Consider the following 22,560-nt stretch of genomic DNA (forward strand, 5'->3'; position numbering starts at 1 on the left):
GATTCAGGCCACTCAGCAGAAACACCCAGTGCTGTTCCCCACCGGCAATGCAGATGCAGACCTGCCACTGTGACTGCCCTGAGACGCTGGCCCACACACCCAACCACACACGCCGTAGTCTCAGACCAGAAAGGGTTCCAAGGACAACAGCTCCCAACCTGGGCAGTGGCCCCAGAAGCCATAGCCCCAATCCATTGACTGGTAGTCACTGCAGTTCCTACCAGCCCCTCTTCATGCCACAGGCCCAAGGACACCAGGCAACCAGGATGGGGAAAGACCAAGACACTCCCACCCTCCACTCACACACCTCACTCCCTCAGCCCCCTCTCCACACAGGTCCGGGACAGCCCACAGTCCTCATCCTCCCACCCTCTTACAAAGGGACGAAGAAGGCATAGCCCAGCTGGGAGGAGATGGCACCCAACTTATACAGAGGGACGTGCACACAGGGACTGCTCAGCAGTGACACACAGCCCCTATACCAGCTCACACTCACACTCTCAGCCTCCTCCACAGTCATCAGACAGAGGCAGGCTGGCCATCCGGACCCGGTGACAGCAGGCACGTCCCTCTTGCTCCCCAGGCAAACTAAGAAGAGCTCCGGCCAGCTTCTCCACACTGTCCCAGAAGCTTCTGGGTCTCCCTAGAATCCTCTCTCAGACATGCAGCTCAACCCAAAAGCCCCCTCCCCAAGCTCTCCCTGCCATCCCTGGGCGGCCAGCTGAACCCAAGGCCTTGCCCAGCCCCCATGAATTCCAGAGGTGCTGGACCTGCTCCCAGAAGCACCGACTCCCAGGCCCCCACAGCCTCAGGCTTTTGGGTTGGGGAGGCCATAGTTGATGAGTCCCAAAGACTCCCCTTCATACTCAAGCTGGGCTTGCCCAAGACACCTTCACAGATGGTGCTGCTTGGAGAACATCTCCTTAGAAGAAATAACTAGAAGTTAAGACGTGTCATAGTTAAAGATTTGACCGCCCTGGGGTGGAAACGGGGCCTCCAGCAATACCAGATGGGCTGCGGGAGCAGCTGAGGCCTAAGGCAGGAAGGGAACACATGCACAGGCTCCCAGGCTCCATTTCTGCTCTGCCTGCTAAGTGCCCAGCTCCTTAAGGCAGAGAACAAATGTCCATGGGTGGGTGGCCCTTCAGTGATCAAGTGGGGACTGAAAAAAAACAAAAAAAAGAAAACACTGGCCAGGCCCCTGCTGATAAGGGGGCAGAAGAAGGTAGCTGCCCCTGGATAGGGCTCTTCTCTGTGCCTGAGAGGTCAAGCCTCCGGGCAGAGGTGTCAGGACCACCCCTAACAGCAGTGACCCTACCCCTGAGCCTGCACACGGCATGAGCAACACTGCCCCAGGATACAAACTCACACGTGCATGGGGCACACCTCGTCCTGACAGGGGCCAGTCCCAGCTCTGCAGCCACCAGCTCACCTATGGCCTTGGGCCAGGTCTGTCCCCCCAGCCTGTGGTCCTATAGAATACTGAAGGTGGCTTGCTTAAGCCAAACCCTGGCTCCTCAGCTGTGGGTGGGAAGACCTACCTGTACCTGTCCCCCAGCTGGAAAGAGTGTATGAGCCAAGGCAGAACGCTCAGGTGTGGGGTGGTGGGGGCAGGGATGGGATTCCCAGACTTAGCCCTGAGCCACCTCCCACTCCTCCTCCACTGTCAGCCCAAGCCTGCCCCAGGCTCTGACAGGAGAGCCGCTGGATGGCTCCCAGGAAGTAACAGAGTAGTGCATGGCCCAGCTACCACACCTCGGCTGCCCATGAAGAGATGAGCCAGGTGCCTCAGCCCAGCGCGCCCTCACCACCCACACAGTGGCTTCCGCACATTCCAGCCTCCTCGACCCCCCAAAACAGCACAAGCCTCCCTTGCCCACAGGGTCCAACCCCAGCACACAAAGGAGCCCCAGCGCCTCCATGCCAGGCCCAGCTGCCGCCTGCCGGCTTCTCATGGTCCTACTCACGGGCTCCTTCGTCCCACTCCACCTCCCCACCATCTCTCTGGGCACCCATCTCATTCCTGGCATCTCCCCACTTTGCATTTTGAGCTCCAGGACTGTGGGCCATGGCAGCCACAGGAGCGGGGAAGTCCCGGCAAGGGAAACTCTGTAAGACCAGCCTGGGAGGGAATGAGAACAGGAGCCAAGCGCGGGTGAGCAGGGCCAGGCCCCACGGCTCCCAAAGCCTCCTACTTCCCAGCAGCCCTCTCCCCAGCCTGGAGTCAGAGCCCTCGGGCCAGCCACCTGCCTCAGTGTCCTGGCCCCAGAAAGAAGAGGAAGGACCGGGTGTCACCTACCTCCTGGGCCACGAGGCTGGAGATGCGCACGGCCCGCCTCACCCGGCCTTTCTGGGCCCTGGGCCGCAGAGCCCCTGTCCTGCTCGTCTTCCCGGCTGGGGCCGCCATGGAGGACTTGGCTCCCTGCAGCCTGCCTGCCCTGGGGCCTGAGGGACCGGCCAGTGCCTCACCTGCACCCCAGCAGCAGTCCCAGCCCAGGCTGCACCCCCGAGGCTGACCGACTGGCAGCCAGAGCAGCCCCTGGCATGAAGCCAGGGTGGTTGGGGCTGGGCCCCGGGGCTGGGGTCACCCTCGCAGTAAGCGTGGGCAGCAGCCTGCCTGGCTCGAGCTGCCCATGGCCCCGTGGCGTGGGCCCTGCTGCCAGGGTGCCGTGTTCTGCCCGCCCGCCAGCCCAGCAGCGGCCGCACTCGGAACCTCGGCTCCTCCAGCCGGCCCCTCCTTCTACCAGGTCCCCACCCCCACCACACTAGGCTCCCCCGCCCCGCCGGTGCCCAGCCAGCGGCCCCCTCCCCCGCAGCCCGCCCGGGCTCCTGCAGCGGCGCTCCCGCAGCCTGAGCCCCTCCCCCTCCGCCAGCAGCCGGGCCTGTCACCGCAGATTAATGGTCTCCCTGACACCCCCGCCCAGCCGGTCCAGTGCTGAGCCAGCCAGAGTCAGACAGAGACACCCAGAGATGGAGAGACTGCTGGTGACTGGCAGGAACACACATGCCTGCCGACACATACACACGCACATGCACAGACCCACCGCACATCATGGGCACATGCAGCAAGCACAGGAGCAGGGCAGATGCCAGGGGCTCAGGTGGGAACCAAGAGAGAAGCAAGGGAGGAGGAAGAGAGGGGTAGGCGGCCAGATAAGGGCGTGGGGTGAGGGGGAATGCCCTGGAGTCAAGGCCAGTGGGCTGGAGACCTGGCGGGGACCCAGAGAGCCAGGCGATGGGAGCAGGGCCAGGAGCCCGCCGAGGTAGCAGGGCAGCTCCCTTACATGAGCCAACCCAGGCAGCTGCTGTGGAAGGGGCAGGAGGGGACAGCTTGGGACAGGAGTCCCCCACATTATCCCAGGCTTCTCACTCACTGCAGGGATCTGCACTCCTGACCCACCCACCCCCAGCCGCCAAAGGCTAGGATAAGGTGTTGGGTGGATGAAGCCATGGAGGGGTCGCAGGACCTCTTGCTGCCAGGAGGATCCCAAACCCAGGAGAGGACAGAAGACCAGGCTGGCTAATGCCCCCAAGGCTGAGGGGTCTTCTCTGGCCCAGGATTCAGGGACCTGACCCTTCCATATCTTTGTACCCACCACTATCCGCTCCCCTCCCTATGAGAAGAAAACTTGCTTCTCCCATGCTCTGGGGACATAGTTGGGCCCCTCGAGGCCATCCTGGCCATCCCCACAGGATTGGGGCCCACCCTCTGCCTGGCACATCACCTTGGCCTGGAAGAATCAGGACCCTCCTGTCCTTGACCTCTGTGACCCCTTCTCATTCGAAGCCTCCTAGTTGGCTTGGCCCCTAGTACTCCCTTCACACACCCTGCAGCCAGACCTTTCATGTCCCTCAGGCCACCTTCCCCCCTTGCTACTGGCCCTCTCATGTCCCCAGCCTCAACTGCCCTGTCCTCACCCTGTGCCCTGAAGGCACACACCCCATCCACCGACCTCCACATCTGCCGTTCCCGGCCCTTCCCCAGACCCTCCAGTCCCCTCTCCAGGACTTCTCAGACTGTCCCCTCTCCCCCTATCCCAGCTCTGGAATAGATTGCCAACCCCAACCCTCAGGTCTGCCTCCCTCCAAAAGGCTCTCACTGGCTAGCCCCCTCCACCCGGCTCTGGACCACAGCCCACTCCCACCCCCTCTCCAAGCTCCTCCAAGGTGAGAGGAGAGCCCAGCCACTGGGCGCCTACCTGGGTGACCTTCTCAGTGACATTGTGGGTTCGCTCCTTTATCTTGGGTGCTATGATCTCACGGTCACTGGTGGGCGAAGCCAAGAAGGGGTCGCCCTTGAGGTCCACAAAGTTGAGGGTGATTTGGGGAATCTTGCTAATGGTGCGGTAGCGCACGAGGTCGGAGTCTGAGGTGGAGTTGAGCAAGCCGCTGCGCAGGGGGTGCATGGCCCCTAGGTGGAGAAGCAGCGTGGTCAGGCCAGCAGGCCCGGGGCCCCAGGCCAGGCAGGCCACCCACAGAGCAAGAGTGGAGACCAGGCCCTGCACAGTCAGGAGTCCATGGGGTCAGCTCAGGAGACCAGGGGAGTCACAAGAAACAAGGGAGGTCAGACCCCTGTCCCACTCTAAGGAAGCAGCCAGGAGACAGCCCTGAGACCAGGAAGAGGAAGAGGAAACGGTCTGCCCCGGGACGCTGGCAGGCAGGGGGCCAGGTGGTGTTCGAAGGCTGGGCACGTCTCCTGCCCAGGGCATCCCTGCTCCAGGCCGTCCCGGGACAGCCAGCTCCAGGGGCCCACCAGGGCTCTGGGAGTGGAAGAATGTAATGGGACGAATGGACATTTAATAGCGCAACAGGCCACTTAATGGAATTAAATAAGTGCTTAATGGGATTTCCATCTCCCAGGCACTCAGGACGTAGTGAAAAGGTCGGAAGCCGAGGGCCGAGAATGCAGCAAGCCTGGCAGCAGAGGAAGCGTGGGCTGGGGCGGAACGGGTCCCGCGGCGCCCTCACCGGTGCTGGCGTGGCGCGGTGGCGGGGGCAGCACCCCGGCGCGCATGGCCTCAATGTCGTCGGCCGACGAGGCGCGGCGCACGCTGGCGCAGCTCTCTCGGGAGCGCGTCCGGGCCAGGCTGCAGCTTGAGCCCGAGGCGTCGGGGTTGAGGCTGTGCGCCCGGGGCGATGGGAGCGGGCAGGGCGCGCTGGGGGGCGGAGAGCCGGGACCCACCAGCGCGCGCCGCTCCTCCGCGGGCCCGAGGCCTGCCACGTGGTTGTCCATGGCCGTCACTTCGTCCAGGGCCAGCGACTCGCTGCTGGGTGCCGCGGGCGTCAGGTCCACGTCCACCACCACGGCCCCCGGGGCGCCCGCGCCGCCCGCGCCGCCCGACCGCACCGACGACTCCCGGGCCGTCAGCGCCAGCAGCGCGGGCAGCTTCAGGCGGAAGGTCTTGGCGCGGCCTGCGGGAGAGGAGAGGCACGTGGTCGTGGGGAACACGAGCAGCCCCGGAGCGGGCAAGGCCTGGGAAATGGACCCCCAGCCGCTGGGTAAGGGAAGGAGGGGAACGGGCAACCCCCAATCCCCACTTCCATGCACAATATTTTGACCTCGAGTCTCAAAATCATTCTAGAATCCAGTCATCATAAACCGCCATATCTGAAGCGACACTTCAGGGCGGATTCCATAAATCATCCCTGTCTCTCACACCGGCCGCTGGGTGCCAGCGTCCACATTTTAGACATGAGGAAGTGTGGACACAAAGGCGTCATGTCGCTCTCTGGAGGTCAGCCACGCACAGCCAGTGCATGGGGCCTGAGCCTAAGTGGGCGAAGCAATGCCAGGGGCCCTGCCGTTGGGGGTGTCATCCGATGAACAGGTAGGGCCAGTGTTACTGACACTGTCATTTTAGAGTGTAAGAAACCAAGAGGTGAGCACTTGTGTCATGATGCTGAGGGAAAGATTACAATGAAGCCAAAGGGGGCATCCTGACAGAGGAAGGGGCTCAGACTATTTGTTGTCAAGGGGATGGTCCAGCCCAGGTGGGCATTCCCTCAAAGCCTCTCCTCAGCTAGCCCAGACCCCCAGGAAACTTGGCCAGTCCATGAACCCTTGTTCAGATGAAAGAACCTACACAGAGCTGAGTCCATGGGACACAGCTTCCTACTGAGCAGAGGAGCTGCTCCCAGGTGGTCATGTTCCCCACCCCGGGCTGCTCGAGCCAGGCTGGAGAGAGGACCACTCCCAGGGGATGCTGGGATGGGAAGCCCAACAGATGAAGCTAGGGAAACGGTGCTAGCCCACGCCAAGGACCTGTGATTCTGGGCCCTGTCATTCCACCCCTATGTGTCCATCCTGGGCCAGGGGAACCAGGCCACATCCTCAGGGTACAGGGTTCACTTCCCACCTCCAAAGGGACCCCCCCACCCAACCATTACATCCTCCCTTCCTGCAGAGCATTGACCTTGGACAGCTCACAGCCCCAGAGAAGCAAGACCACGAACCCCTGAGCCTGCCCTAAAGCAAGTACGCTTACCTGGGGCCAGCCAGCTGGTGGGAGGGCCCCGGTGATTGGTGTCATGAGCCGGGGACCCCACCATGTCCTTCTCCATCACCACCTCGAAATTGAGGATGAACATGATGACAGCCCCATCCTCGTTCTTCACGGGCACCACATCCACCAGACATAGGAAGCAGCTCCCTGCAGAGTGGGAGGACATAGCCCCCTTGGCACCCTCTCGGTGAGCAGAGCAGAAAGCCAGGCAGGATGGACCCTGGAACCCAAGTGGGCCCATCCACTTCTGCCTCCCCGTATGGCCCTTCCTCTTCAGGATCTCCTGTCCTGATCCCCCACCCGGCCATGTGCCTGCCGCCCTTATGGCTCCCCTCAATCTGTCTACCCCAGCTTGTTGCTGCCAGGCTCCCCTACCCCTCTCTCTGCCCATATGATTTATCTAGCTCTTTCCCGGGTGCACTTTCTCTCACGCTGGCTATGATCCTCTCTTCCTCCGTCTTTGATCTCATTTCCTCCCTATCTCATTTCCTCATATCCTCCCAGCACCTCTGCCTGTCCCTCACGTGAGGCGCTGTAGCAGTGCTTAAGCCCACAGACTTTAGGCCTATGATCTCTGGGTTCATAGCCCGGATCTGCTGCTTAATCACTTATGCTTTTTTCCTAAATTATTTAACATCCTTATGCCTCATTTTTTCCATCTATAAAATGGGAAGAATAATAATTTTTTCTTTTTAAAATTTTTTTAACTTTTTAATTGACACGATAATTGTATTTATGGGGTACACAATGATGTTGTGATACACATAATGTATATAATTCTTTTCTCATGAGTTATAAAGACTAACCAAGTCAGCACATGCTGAGCGCTTAGGCAATGCCTGGCGTATGCTGCACACTACAGACGGTTAGCTGTTACTATCTGTCTCTCTGTTCTCTCTAGATTAACACCAGCCGTTGTGTCAGCACACAAGATAAGGACAGACGTTGAGAGCAAGAATTTCAAAAACTTTACAGCAATTTGGCATCATCACAATATCCACGCATGTGCTCTTGTATTTCACAGATGTACCAGCCTATAACATATTAGCATTAAAAAAAAAAACTGATCCTTCACCAAAGAGTCTAAGAAGCACTGCTTCTAGATCTTTCATCTTCACCTCGCCTCGCGTTCCCCTCGATCATTGATTTTTTCTTTTCCAGTCTCTCTCTGTCCACCAAAGGCCCTGTACCAGATGAGGTCAGTCCCCCAGGCCAAGCACCCCTGGTCTCCCTCAGCTCCCTGTTGAGCACATGGGCCCCCTGCCGCCCCGCGCCCCCCTCCCAGCCCATGCTGATTTCTGAAGGAGCCCCTTTTAGGCCAAGCACTCAGTTCCTCCTAAGGCCCAGCTCAGAACCTCCTGCCCGCAGGAAGTCCTTAATGAAACCAGAAGGCAGTTAACATCCTGCTCCAGCTCCTCTATGGCCCCCCAGGGACCCACCAGGCAGGCTCCTCCTCTCCCACTCTCCCTAGGGAGCCTCTTCCTTCCTCTCAGCTCCCCCTCTGCTCAGCTGCCTTCTCTGCCTCCCAGTGTCTCCCGTCCCCACGTTAGTGCCTAGCACCTAGAGTCATACGCCCTGGGGCCAGCACTGGCTGGTGGTGTCAGTGACAGGCCATGCTGACAGGGAGGCTGCAAGCATGGGGGAGAGGCAAGAGTGATGAACCATGCAGTCCCACTCCATCTTAGCAACCCAGTCTCCCTTTTTTTTTTTTTTTTTGAGACAGCGTTTCACTCTGTCGCCCAGGGTGGAGTGCAGCGGCATGATCTTGGCTCACTGCAACCTCTGCCTCCCAGGTCCAAGCGATTCTCCTGCCTCAGCCTCCCAAGTAGCTGGGACTACAGGTGCATGCAACCACACCCAGCTAACTTTTGTATTATTTTGATAGAGACGGGGTTTTCACTGTGTTGGCCAGGCTGGTTTCGAACTCCTGGCCTCAAGTGATCTGCCCACCTCGGCCTCCCAAAGCGCGAGGATTACAGGTGTGAGCCACCGCGCCCAGCCTCTCCTCACCTTTCTACCTCCTAGAGCCTCCCTGGCTCACCCCTACTCCTGATCCCAAACTCACAGCAGGGGCGCCGGTGGTGGTGCTGTGAGTCAAGGGAGAGGCTGGCAACAGAGGCCAGCAACCTGGAGGCGACGCCACCCCTGGGACTTGGAGCTGGTGCTTGAAGCCTGACAGTGAGGCCAAGGGGCTGCGTGCTGGGGAGGCAGGGAGCAGGCCAGGTGGGAAGGGCCTGATGCATGGCAGATGGTGGCCAGGCTCAGGGATTCTAACCCGCTGGGGATTCATCTAGGGGAACGAGGTCCTCTGAAACCAGCTTAAACTGGACGGCACTAGGTGAAGGGGCTGGCCAGGAACTCTCCGCCCCACCCCACAGCTCTTCCACTCACCACATCCCAGACCCTCACAGCTCCGCCCGAGGGCCCTGAGCTCTGGGGCTCTGTCTGGGTCTCCCTGCAGCAGCCACTCTTGTCCCCTGACCTCCGGCCTCTGACACTCAGCTGTGGTGTTGGAAGCTGCAGGGGGCTGGGCCCAGCTGGAGACCATTTGGCACCCAGACAGCCTGCCTGGAGTTTATGCCCTAATATGGTGATGGCCGGCAGCGGCCAAAACAGGGATGCGCCTCACCAGGACTGAGGAGAGGCCGGAGACCAGGGAGCCTTAGCCCAAGAGACCCCAGCACCCACCCCAGGGACCACAGCCAGCCAGGCCCTCGAACCTAAGTCCTCAACCAGGGAGCTTGCCTCAGAGAAGTCTAGAGTCCGGAGCCAAGACGAACCCAACCTTCAGAATGGCCTGGAGGCTCTGTCCCCAACACAGGGCCCCAGAAATTCCAACCTTGAGACCTCAGCAGCCCGTCCCCTCTTCAGCTCAAGCTGCTCAGCAAGAGAGCCCAGAACAGTATTCTGAAGCCCACCCAGTCCAGGACCCCACATCTCAAAACCCCCTGCCAGGGTCTCAGAAACTCTAGGTATACGCCACCTCACAGCACAAGCCTGTAACTCAGACACACACACAAGAGAGAGAGACAGAAAGAGAGAGAGAGAGAGAGGAGTGTCTGCTGGCCCTCTTCCTTTGTCGAGATTCAAGAAATTTTTCCTTTCAAAATAACCCTGTCAAAGGCCTGGTTATTCAAAAAATGTGAACTGGAGCCCTGCCTGATGGCAGGGGCTGGGGCAGGGGAGATCTAGCGATCATCAAGGGGATGTGGAAGGAAGGAAAGTAGGGGCCCCAGATAGGCCTGGGCTCTCAGAGGCACTGCCTGCAACCACCCTGCCGGGTCGGCTGGGGCTTCGGTGAACTGCCACATCACCTGCTCCCAGCTCTTCAGCCAGGCCTCCCAGCCAGACGCCATCCCACCACTGGCTGGGTTATGGGGGCGGTGGGAGTCCCTTCACTTGCCCCGGTGCCACCTACTCCAGACCCCTAGGCCCTCGCTCTGCTCCCTTCTCCCTCCAACTCGCCCTGGCTCCTGCCAGTGGCCCAGCTCCCCAGGGCAGAGACGAAGGACCCAGCTGCTGCAGGCTGCAGTTCCGCTGAGAGCCACTCCGTGGCAGGCACAGCCCACACTCCCAAGGCAGCCAGCACTGGGTGCACTCAGGGCAGCCAGGACAGACAAGGAGGGCGGAGGGGGTGCAACAGGGGAGAGGGTTCCTAGTCTCAAAGGGAGGGGGCATGGGCTGTGGAGTCAGGTGGCCTCTGCACATTGCATTAGAATGACTTTGGGCCGGTCACTTAAGCGGCCTAGAGTCCCGGGGCACTCATCTGCAACACAGGGTGATCCTGCCCACCCCCAGGGCTGTAGGGGTGAAATGGCCTAAGATATGTGAAGCTCAGAGCCTGGCTTGAGGTCTCCATAAGCTTGAGACAGAAGAGAGGCAAACAAGGGTGGAGGGAGCTTAGCAATGAGAGGCCCCAGGGCCAGCCTGGCTCATGTGGCTGATGCCAGAACACTCTGCCCTGGCCCCATTCCCACCCCAGCCCCAGCCCCGACCCCACTCCCGCCCCAGCCTCAGCCCCAGCGCTGGCTGAAGACACCTTACTTTGGGTAAGAAAGTTCTCCCTGCCTGGCCCAGGCCTGCTTCCTGGGCCTTCTGAAAGGGGAGGCACCCATGGACGCAACCATCCCTGCACAGGCTCCATGGCTCCTTAGAACCCCCATGCCTTTGGGCCCAATGGCCTGGTGAGGCAGGCAGGCCGGCCATCCAGCAGGCCTCCAGACGCCATGCAGCTCAGTGCAGAGCGGGAGAGCCAGGCCTGGACACATTCCCAGAGCGGCAGGTACAGTGCCATCCTGCTACCACAGAAGGTGTCCATCACTTCTCAGAACACGACGCCGGCTTGCTTTCATTTGGTGCCAATCCACACCCAGCAGTCTACCTGGGGTGGGGGGCACTGTTCCTGCCCAGCATCCCAACCCATCTGCGGTCAAGGGCTCCACCCAATTCCCCGCCTCTGGGCACCACTGGCCTAGGCCAGGCCCCAGGCAGGAGCCACATTTGGCTGTGGCAGGGGCAGGCCTTATCTCCTATGTCAGCACCAGGTGGGGAGGAAGAGGCTGCAGATGGCCCTGAGTGGCCTTGGGCACCTTCTGGGGTCAGAGTCTCCGTGCGCTCCTCTGTAATCCAATGAGGTGCTATCACAGCTTCTTCCCGGGCAGCTCCTCCCAGCCCTCTGCAAATCACTAAGCACATCCATGCACGTGAAGTGTTGAGCCACCATGACCAACAAGACACGCCTGGCACCTGCCCCCAGTGAACCATCCATCCAACAGGACCCCAGTTCGATGCACGGGGCAAGAGGGAAGGAGAGGGAACAAGCCAGACAGGTGGAGGAGCCCCGGGAAACTGAGCCACTCTGCCCCAGCCATGGTGGCTCCTGCACTCCCTCTATTTTGCTGTGGCTGTGGGCAGGTCACCCACCTCCCTGAGCTTCAGGCTCCCTGCAGGTACTTCGGGGACAAGTGATTCCTGCACTGGGTGCCAGATGAGATGACAGATGGCTTTGTGGAAGCATCCAGAACTCTAACAAGGCGGGGTGCTGGGTCCCTGCAGGGAAGGTGACCTCAGGGAGGCAGCCATCCTCGCCCTGGTCGCCTCCCTGCCTCGCTCGGAGCAGGAGGAGCTGTGCCCAGGACAGGCCCAAAGTCACGCTGAGGGCAGGAGGCTGGGGCTCCAGTTGGCCTGTCCGCCCCCAGGCAGGGAGGCTGTCTCCGGAGCAGCAGCCCAGGGCTGTGCAGTGTCAGGTTATATTTAGCCTGGTGGTGGCGACAGGAAGATGCAGCAGGAGCCGCTCCTGGCAGGGGGCCACCGTGTCACTAACACAGCTCTCATGGACAGCCAGGGGCCTAGGAAAGGCCAGGGACATTGCAGGCCCGGGGGACAGTTAGGGAGCCCGAGAGGCCAACCAGTGAATGAGAGAGAAAGAGGGAGAGAGACAGAGACAGGGAGAGAGTGTGTGTGTGTGCACGTGTGTGTGTGTGTGTGTGCACGTGTGTGTGTTGTGTGTGTGTATGTGTGTGTGTATGTGTGTGTGTGTATGTGTATGTGTGTGTATGTGTGTGTGTATGTGTGTGTGTATGTGTGTGTATGTGTGTGTGTGTATGTGTGTGTGTATGTGTGTGTGTATGTGTGTGTGTATGTGTGTGTGTGTGTATGTGTGTGTGTGTATGTGTGTGTATGTGTGTGTGTGTATGTGTGTGTATGTGTATGTGTGTGTGTGTGTATGTGTGTGTGTATGTGTGTATGTGTGTGTATGTGTATGTGTGTGTATGTGTGTGTATGTGTATGTGTGTGTATGTGTGTGTATGTGTGTGTGTATGTGTGTGTATGTGTGTGTGTATGTGTGTGTGTGTGTGTGTATGTGTGTGTGTATGTGTGTGTGTATGTGTGTGTGTGTATGTGTGTGTGTGTGCACGTGTGTGTGTGTGTGTGTGTGTGTGTGTGTGTGCGCTGAATGAGAGACAGACCAGTCCTAAGCTCCTGCCTCCAGGATCTGGGAAGGGGCAAGGTTGAGGGGCTCCAAGCTCAGACCCTGACCCCACAGAAGCAGCATCTCCAGACAGACTCCTCCACCACCCCTTCCAGCCTGAGACCCAGCCAGCAATCTATGGGATCATTTATAGGGTCTTGGGGGCCGCTGTAGTCATCTAGACCCATCCAAATCCACTGCATGTGGCATGCCTGAGCCATCTCTGCCCCGGACCACGGCAATGCCTCAGAAGATCTCTGTCCTCTAGCTTCTCTAAAGCTCTGGGGCCCGGCTCTGCCTCTTGGGTGGTGCACGAACTGGAAGTCCCACCCCCTGTCCTCCTGCTGAGAAGCCTGGGAAGGTGAAACAAGGGCACGCTGATGCCAGGAAGCAGCTCTCCACAGCTCCCTGCACAGGCGCGTGAGTCCCAGGCGGTTGCGCCCCAGCTTCAGCCCTTCCCTCCTGCTCCCTATGGCCCCCACCCCTCTTCCCTCCAACTCCTCCCCAGCCTTCTAGGACCCCCTCTAGAAAGGTTTCCTTGACTGCTCCATCTGACCCACACGGACGCTGCTCTTGGAGAACTTGTCCAAATAATGCCCATCGTCTAGAAGGCCACTGTACATTGGCCGGGCTTCCCCGTCCACCCGAGTCAGAGCCCTGAGGCCAGGGCAGGACTGGCAGTTGCAGAAGAACTGAGGGTGGACTCGGGGTGGTGATCTGCAGTCATGACAGGTGGGGACAGGCAATGTCCCCACCCTCTCAGCTCCCTTCCAGATCCAGGGGCACAGCCCATCCTTTCACAACAGAATTTGCCCATTTCAAGCCCGTGGTGCCCTCCAGCCCGAGTCTGGAGAGCAGACGGAGCAACCATGGGAATTAATGTGCCTTTTGATGAAGCGAAATTCAACCTGGTCATCAGTTTTCATGGAACACAGAGGCTGAGCACCCAGGAACCCAAGGGAAGGTGGTGAAAGCAGGAACTGCACCAGGTGTGAGACTTCTGAGCCTCAGTCCCCTTCAGCCCCCCTTCACTGTGACGCCACACACAGCTTGCCACAGGGTGGTGAAGGTGCACACAGCTGCCACTGTCCACCAGGGGACACTCTGGGGTCTCCTCTAGTGAGTGGTCTGTAGGCTTCTAGGTCTGTGCTCTGTCTTGGCTCCTAGCATATCCCAGAGAGCCTGGTAAGGCCTTGATAAAGCCCTGTCCCAATTCCAGCTCTGCCATGAGTCACAGCTTAAACCAAGAGTTATAATTCCTCATTGACTTGCCCCCCCTCACACACACACAGGACACTATGAAGCACCAACAAACAAATACGAGTGCCAATGAAAAGCCCCCAAAAAGTCAGGTGGAACATTCGAGCCGCAAAACACATGATGATGATCCGAACATAAACAGGAAAAACTGGCATTATTTGCAGATGACGGGGTCACTTGCCTAGAGACCCCCAAGAAATCAACAGATAAACAATCAGAACTAATTAGATCAGAGAGTTCACCAAGGTTGCGAGATACAAGATCAGCCCGCAAAAATATAAAGCATTTTTTTACACAAGCAATTAGGAAATATAGTCAAAAACAAGGTGTCTTTTACAATAGCAACAAAAACTCAAGTGTCCAGGAATTGACCAAGAAGGCAAAAGTTGGAGTCGGGGCAAAAGGGAACAAAACCTTAAACTAGCAAAAAATACAGAACTCATCTGGTAAATGGAGAGACAATCCAAGCTCTTGAGTGGGACAAATATAAAGATGTCAGTTCTCCCCAAATTAATCTATAGAACCAAACTAATTCCAATCAAGAATCTAGTGGGTGTTGCCGGGTGCGGTGGCTCACGCCTGTAATCCCAGCACTTTGGGAGGCCGAGGCAGGCGGATCACGAGGTCAGGAGATCGAGACCATCCTGGCTAACACAGTGAAACCCCGTTTCTACTAAAAATGCAAAAAAAATTAGCCGGGCGTGGTGGCGGGCGCCTGTAGTCCCGGCTACTCGGGAGGCTGAGGCAGGAGAATGGCGTAAACCCGGGAGGCGGAGCTTGCAGTGAGCCGAGATCGCGCCACTGCACTCCAGCCTGGGAGACAGAGTGAGACTCCGTCTGGAAAAAAAAAAAAAAAGAATCTAGTGGGTGTTTTCTCTAAAGTTTATGAAGAAAAAGGGAGGCCAGGCACGGTGGCTCATGTCTGTAATCAAGCACTTTGGGAGGCCAAGGTGGGCGGATCACCTGAGAGCAGGAGTTCGAGGCCATCCTGGCCAACATGGAGAAACCCCGTCTCTACTAAAAATACAAAAATTAGCCGGATGGAGTGGTGCACACCTGTAATCCCAGCTACTCGGGAGGCTGAGACAGGAGAATTGCTTGAACCCAAGAGGCAGAGGTTGCAGTGAGCCGAGATCACGCCACTGCACTCCAGCCTGGGCAACAGAGTAAGACTCCGTCTGAAAAAATAAATTAATTAATAAATAAGGTTTATGAAGAACAAGGGAGATCCACAAATAGCTATGTTAGCCTTTAAAAAACAGAATGAAGAGAGAGGATTTGCCTCAGCAGACGCTAAGACATATGGAAAGCTATAGGTTTTTGTTAAGCTAGTATCAACACAAGAGCCAGTAAACAAGTATTTGGAACAGAACAGAGAGCACAGGGACAGACTCATGGCTATGTGGGAGATTAACCTGATAAAGGCTGCCTCACAATTCAGCGGAAAAGAACAGACTGTTTACAAGATGCGTTGGGAAAGTTGGCACATTACATGGAAAAAATAAAACTGGATCCCTACTTGACACCACATACGGGGTAGTCTCAGGATAGATTATAGACCTAACTGAGAACGGCAAAACAATTAAGAGAACAGAAGAAAATGGAGACCCTCTGCAGCCTGAGAAACTTCAAAAGTACAAACAAACATAAAAATCGATGAATTTGTTTGCATCAAAATTAAGTATCTTTGTTGGATAAATTGAAGAGAGACTGAATGGGAGAAGATATTTGCAATATCTCTTTCCAGTTCAACAAGGAATTAAAATCTGGAATACACTGAATGTTTAACAGTATGCATTTGTATCTCTAGAGTACACAAGCAACTCCTGCAAATCAACAAGGACAAAAGACGGCGAAATCAAAATTAAAATGAGCAAAGGACATAAGCAGGCAATTCACAGGAAAGTAAGCCCAAGAGGCTACCAGGCCTAAGAGATGTTCAGACTCAATAGAAATCAAAGGAATGCAAATTAAAGCAACAAGAAATCACTTTCACCTATTAGATTGGCAAAATTTAGAAAGGTAGATAATGTCGAGAGTGGCCGAGATATGCGGGTATGGGAATCTCGAGCTCTGAGAAGGAGGGTGATGACAGGCATGGCAGTACTTAGTTAAGTGTCCACATGTCCCGCGATCCAGCAATTCCACTCCCGGGCGTGTATCCCACAGACATCCTCACCCAAGTCCAGAAGGGACCATGTCCAAGGATATTCACTACAGCCTCATTTACGATGGCTGGGAGTTGGAGACATTGCGGGGTCCCTCCCCGGGAGAGTGGGTGGGTGAAGCGTGGCGGCCGCATGCCACAGAATAGGCAGCTACAGACTAGATGTCGAACAGCATTCCAGCTGGACTTAAAGCACATTCCCAAGTAAGAAAAGAGAACACCAAAATACAACATATAGCACAATATCATTTACATAAATTAAATCTATATGCATATATCCAGACAAAATACACATTTGCAAGAGCATATGCAAGCAACACATCCACAGTAAGTACATTTGAATGATTGCCTATGGGGAGGGTAATGAGACTGGAGAGTGAGATAAAAGGGAAAAGGAAAAACTAAAATGAAAGAGAAAGGAAAAAGCAATAACACAAATGCTGTGGTTTCAATTATTTGGGGGAGAGGCAGGACCTGGGAACAGCAGCAGCCTGCGGGGAGGGAGGAGGAGAGGCAGGCAGCGTGCAGGATGGGGCGGGGTGCACGTAGGAGCAGGGGTACTGAGGCCCTGGGTCAGGCTCATTTCCCACGATTGCAACAGCACGGGCTAGGAGCTGCAGCCACTTAGGTGACGCCCTGCTTCATAGCGACGAGAATGAGCTCTGGCACTGCACGCTGCTTTGTGGGTGTCTGTCATCTCATTCCAGCAACACCCTCACACCCCAAAGTGCATCAGGGACAGGTGCTATGATCGTGCTTAGCAAACGAGGAATGGAGGTTTGCAGACCCCAGCTAAAATCCAAGTTTCCTGAGGCCCTGAGCCTATCATGCCCCAGAAGGGCTCTCTGGGGGCAAGAGAGCTGGTGCAGTGGCATTCCACGTTGGGCAGGGAGGGGACAGCTAGGCTCGGGTTCCCACTCAGGCACCCGCCAGCTGGGTAAACTTGGGCAAGTGCCTCAGCCTTTCTAAGCAAAAGCTTCCCTCCCGTAAAGTGACGGAGAGGAATCCTGCCTTTCACAGGGCCATGAGGACCACCTGCGGTAAAGCATGGTTCCCCGGTTTGCAAACTATAAAGTGCAGTCACAACAATAAAAGTGCCTTGTGCTGCTGGTCAGGTGGCATCACCCCCACCTCAACTGTGCGCTCTGTGGCAGCTCTAAGATTTTGTCCCCCAACCCCATCCTCCTCGGTCCACCTCAGAGGGTGAAGAAGCTGGGAGCCCCCAGATGCTCCTGTGCCCCACAATGTCCTCCACACGAGGACTCCCAGACACAGCAAGTCTGTAACCAAACTGGAAACTGCTGCCAAGTCACCTGACTGCCAGGAAAGGCTCCTGCAACGCAGCACACTGCCCACCCCATTCATTCATTCATTCAGCAAACATGTGCCGTGCTCCCACTGTGCACTGAGCACGCAGATACAACAGAGAACAAAGCAGATGGGCTGCTCTCCACCCACCTGGAGCTCAAGGCCTGGTTGGGGGAGAGGGACAGGGAACCTCCCCAGTACTGCAGGAGGCGGAGGACCAAGGCTGCCTGGCCCCCAAGGTGTTTCTCATCCTGGATAAGCACCCAAAAAGGAGAGGGGTTTATCTGAGGCCAACCACAGGCCGCAGCATAGAGATCTTTATGGGCAAGACTAGGGACACGGAGGGGACTTTAGGGGAGCACCCCGCATTCATCACCTGTCCCAGCACCCCTCCCTCCTCTACTGACCCTGACTCCCATGGCCCTCCTGCCCACGTCGGGAGGGAAGTTCTGTTAAACTCCCTCACACTAAAGGGCTAAATACTTTCTGTCTCTATACTGGGAGGGGGCGATAAGAGAGAACGTGTTTTTAAAGAAAAAGGAGCATTCTAAATGCAGAAGTTCTCTGAGAGAGGAGTTTCAAGAACCCTTCAGGGAAATACCAACACGTGAAGGGCTTTCTTGGAACCTCCAAAATCACCCCACCCAGGAAGCCACCTCTGGGGAGAAAAGAGGCCCAGTCTCCCCCCTCACACGCCCCCAAGCTGGCCCTTCTGCAGCCCCATGGCCCCCCTCTCCAGAGCTCAAGGCCACCATCAGACTCTGCTCCCATCTCGACAGCTCTTTGCAAATATTTACATAGCTCCTCTCCGGGGGCTGCAGAAGATGCAACACGGAGAAGCCGCCCTCTCGATGCTCTCCAGACCCCAGGGTGGGTCGAGGAGTAGATAGCACCCTTCAATTGCGTCATGCCTGCCTCACCCCTGGAGCAGGACTGGGATATGAAGACTGCAGCCCCAGCAGACCAGGACAGACAGCCGCAGCTCAGGAATGACCCCCGTGGAGCCCCTCCAACAGGCCTCTGATCCAGCTAGAGAAGGGAAAGGTGAAGGGAAGGTGCTGCAGGGCAAGAGGCAACTGGCTCGCAGGCAGGGCCCCCATGGACCCCCGCCTGCACCTGGCAGCCCTGCAGATTCTCCCACTTGGCCCTGTCTCCAGGCTGCACCAGGCCTTGGCCAGAAGGATAGGAACACCCCTGCCCCACAATGAAGGGCACTTCCCTGATAGCTTCAGTCCCACAGGAAAAGTTCTCCTGTGTCTAAGCCCCATCCTCTGGGATCGCTCTGGTCTGCCTCCTATCTCAAGACGACAAAACTCACTTATGCACCAACCCCTGTCCCACCTGCCTTCCCAGCCTCAAGGCTCCCCTTCCAGGAAAAGCTTCTTTCATCCTCAGCTCAGACCTAGGGGGCTGAAAAGAAGCAGAAACTGGGTGTCTGAGCTGGGGAGGGGTCAGCCATGAAGGAGAAGGTGAGGCGTGGTGGTGACAGAGCAGGGTGTCTGATTTAAAGGAATGGGCACAGGAAGAGATGAGAAAGGCGAGGAAGAGGACAGGACAGATGGCCTTGGGGGACGGAGAAGGGCAGGAGGCCCAGAGGAGTGGGGCTGATCACAGGAGGTACTGAGGATTTCAAGGCAGTCTGAGGTCCGAGGCCTGTAGGAGCACCTGGGGTGCAAGGGGTCCAAGGCTGGGGACGGACGGAAGCCCGCTGGGCATGGGGCCACCTCTGAGGCCCTAGGCACAGTGCACTGGGGAGCAGGCCTGGACAGCAGGTCCCCACCCCCTCCCAACAGCCGCAGCATCAGCTGTTGCAGTGGGGGCCCTCTGACCCTGTTACCATGGCAACCGGCCTGCAGCTGGAGTGGAGAAGCCAATAGACTCCTCTCCAGAGACACCACCATCCCCACCCACATACAAGCTCCCGGGGACACAGGGACATGGAGCCAGGCCAGGCCAGTCGGAGGTATGAGCAGCCAGACAGAGCCTTCCAGATAGAGGCTCCGAGGGGTGGGGGACAATGGGAGAGAGGGAGAGAGGCAAGGAGCAAGGTTCCGGGGTGCTGAGGCGAGGGAAGAAGACAGGCGGAGGCACCAGAGAGGAGATAAAGACCAAGGGACAGAGAGTCAGCCAGGCCGGCAGAAGACAAAGGCAGGGAGATGTGGGGAGTGAGAGAGGAGCCGAGAAGGTGGGCACAGTCAGGCTGGCTGAGCATGGTGGCAGGGAAGCAGGGAGCAGAGGCAGGAACAAAGAGCAGAGAGGATGCAGGGGGACAGAGAGAAGCGACTCTGTGAAGACTGGCAGAGGAGGAGCCACAGCCCCCATGGCCATGTGGGAGCACAGGTGTGGACCCAGCCAGCACCTGCTGCCCGGGGTGCCTTCCCAGGGCCTTGTGGGGATGTTACCGCCAGCCAGCCTCACACCACTGGACTCTGCCCCCAATTCCACCTTAATCCCAGGCCTGACTTCAAGGGGCACAGGGCCAGTGAGCCCCAGGCACCTCGTGTCTCTCCCTTCAGCTCACACTCCCCCAGTCTAGCCTCCCCACCTCCCAGCAGTCCCAGCAACTAAATAATGGGGCTGTCTGGCTCCAGGCCCTGACACTGCGCAGAGCAAGGCTAGAGGCACCAACACAGCACAGCTGTCCACGGAGGCGCCTGCCAGCAGAAGGCTCCACCTCCTGCCCAGCTCCCCCTACCCGAGGCTGGCCCAGGCAGAGACCCTGAGAAAGGCCTGGACAGAAAGAAACAAGGGGTGGCACAGGCATTCCTCACCTCCGCCTCCCTACTGGGCCCATGTGTGAGTACACACACAGGCACGCACACACGCAGCCCAAGCCAGGTCCCGGGGATCACAGGAGGGACTGAGTGTTTCAAAGCAGAAGAAGCGGAGGCTGAGGAAATCTGTCTGCATCACCCCAGGCCTAGAATGCCAGGATACATGGGGTCCTAGGTGGCCAAGCGCCAGGCCAGCCTGTTGGCCAACAGGAGACACCTGAGCCCCATGAAAACTAGGTGACAGTGAAGAAGGGGACAGACACAGATGGCTGGCATAGAGTTTTCTGGGTCACGGCCCCATTTTTTGGAGTCGTAACCTGGAGAGGGGACGAATTTGAACTTGGGCTGGGGATCTGGGTTCTAATCCCACTCCTTCCACTGATTCACTGGTCATCAGACCTCTGCTTCTCCGTCCTTCCACCTGCAACTCGAATGGGCTGGATTAGGTGATCCCACAGTAACTCCTCCCCAGAAGGGGGCCCATGGCCATCCTCCCCAGAAGGGGCCAGCCTAGACTGGGAGGGAGGGCCAGCTCCACCTAAGAGCACTCCACACATACCACAGCCAAAGGAAAGAGCCCTCGGCCTCTGCTGCCAAGAGGCCAAATCCCCAGCACAGCTACATCGTAGTGGGACTGGCACCATGTTTACAGAGCACGGCACTCTCTTAAGAAAGCTCAGCACCCTTGTGAAGGTCTGAAGCGAGGCACATTATCCCAGAAGTAGAAACAGGCCCAGGGAAGTCAACCAACTTGTCCAGTAGCGTATAATTTCCAGCATTGTCTTAGACACAAACCCAGAACTTACGGGTTCTATTCTCTTCATTACACCTGTGGTCGGCAAACTTTTAAAATAAAATTTCACATGAGATAATGTACAGCATACAGATAGACCTGCAACTATCTGGTGTCGTTTTCAATATATGACAGACAGAACAGAGCGCACAGGGCTCTGGTCAGACAGATGTGGGCTCCGTTCCCAACTGCTATTTTCTGGCTGTGTGACTGTGTGAACTTCAGTTTCTTCATCTCCCAAAATGAAGACAACAGTAGTGTCTACCTCCCTGGGTTGTGAAGAGTGCATGAGATAAGAGAAGTAAAGCATTTGGCCCAGTGTCTAGCCCCTAGAAACCATCCACTGCCTTCAGGGTTTGAGTCTAGTCTCACAGCCCCTGCCTCCTGCCAGTTAGAACCCTGATTTGCTGTGAGCAAACCTTCTTCCACAGGGTGCAGGGACCATGCCCCCTCTAGTGCCGTCCAGTAATGCCACAGACTGTGCACGCCTGCAAAAGCACAGCCTGGAGTATGCAAGGCTTTGCAGGGCCACCCCAGCCAACCCTGAGCACACAGGGCTGGCACATGGGGCTGGCTGGCCTGGTCCCAAACAGAAAGCAGAGCGTGCTGTCTGCAGGAGACAAGCTCCCTGAGGGCAGGAGCCTCATCTGTCCTGCCCATCTCCAAGAGCCTAGTGCCTGCCAGGCTCACAAGGGTTGAGTAGATGCTTATGGGACACACGCTAGGAAGCGGCAAGGTTTGCACGCGTTCCAGAGCCGCCTCTTCAGCAGGATTCTGCCGACAGGACCCCAGTCCTCCTGCTCTGCCCGCCCTGACCTGAGCCCACCCCAACAGGGCATTCACGGTGTGGGAGCAGCCCCACCCGGGGCTCTGTTTATCCGCTCTCCGGAAGCCCAGAGCAGCTGTGCTGGGAGGCGGTGGCTGAGTAAAGACACCTGGCGCAGGAGAGGGTGGCAGGGCGGGGCGCTCGACAGCTGAGACAAAGGGAACTGAGGTTGCGGGGAGAGGCACTCACCTCCCCCAGGTGCTGTTGAAGCGCAGGGCAGGAGGGGGACAGCAGTGACAGCCAGAGTCCTGCAGCCCTCCTGTCCCTCCATGACATCTCCCAGACCTGTCACCTGGCAGCAACTGCCCTAAGGTAGCTAGGGGCCTGTGCCCGGAGGTCAGCGCCCAACTGCCAGCCTGACCTTTAACCTCCATCCACGCACGTACCTGCCATCCCAGCTCGGTCTAACTCTAGTCCAACTTGCTCTAGGGGCCCACACCTGCCCAGGGAAAAAAAAGGACCAGAGGAGCCAGACCCACAGCCTAGCAACTCCTTTGCCCTCCTGAAAACCATCTCAGCAGAGTGAGGTGCAGGCCCCGAACGGCGCCTCCCACAGGCACACCGCAGGGCCCCCGCCCGCGTCACACCCCCACAGAACCCTGCCCGGGCTCGGGGCGTTCTCCAGCCTCCCCCACACCCCCACGCACCCTGCCCCTCGCCGTGGTCCCGCCCCTCTTGACCCCGCCCCGGCCCGCGCCTACCATCTTTCCGGTAGAAGGCGATCTCCACTTTGCGCTCCTCGGCGCCCAGCAGTGCCTGCGCGATCTGCGCGGCAGCGCGGCGCTGCGTGCGCGGCCCGTGCAGGAAGTCGCAGGTGCAGGGTCGCTGCATCACCTCGGCCCGCGAGTAGCCGCACAGCTCGCAGAAGCCGTCGTTGCAGTAGATGACGGCGCAGTTCTCCACCCGAGCGTTGGCGATGATGAACTTACGGCCTAGGGGGGCGGGGAGGAAAGTGCGC

The 22,560-nt window shown here is 57.7% G+C and overlaps 1 protein-coding gene across 5 annotated transcripts in view; it reads right to left on the reverse strand.

Moving 5' to 3' along the window:
- The window catches only part of KCNH2 (potassium voltage-gated channel subfamily H member 2), a 34,103-nt gene that overhangs the window by 8,136 nt on the left and 3,407 nt on the right, over positions 1-22,560 (reverse strand). For 3 of the 5 annotated variants that reach the window (XM_030826147.1, XM_030826149.1, XM_030826150.1), the window contains exons 2-5: positions 22,304-22,534; positions 6,480-6,650; positions 4,969-5,412; positions 4,200-4,411 (exon numbers count right to left, since the gene is read on the reverse strand). In XM_030826147.1, coding sequence (XP_030682007.1) covers positions 4,200-4,411; positions 4,969-5,412; positions 6,480-6,650; positions 22,304-22,534 — 1,058 coding nt within the window. Of the gene's footprint in view, positions 1-2,299; positions 4,137-4,199; positions 4,412-4,968; positions 5,413-6,479; positions 6,651-22,303; positions 22,535-22,560 lie in introns of those variants that run through there. The other 2 variants (XM_030826148.1, XM_030826151.1) reach the window with 2 other exon arrangements.

The sequence above is a fragment of the Nomascus leucogenys genome, chromosome 13 (genome assembly GCF_006542625.1).
Source record: "Nomascus leucogenys isolate Asia chromosome 13, Asia_NLE_v1, whole genome shotgun sequence".
NCBI lineage: Eukaryota > Metazoa > Chordata > Mammalia > Primates > Hylobatidae > Nomascus > Nomascus leucogenys.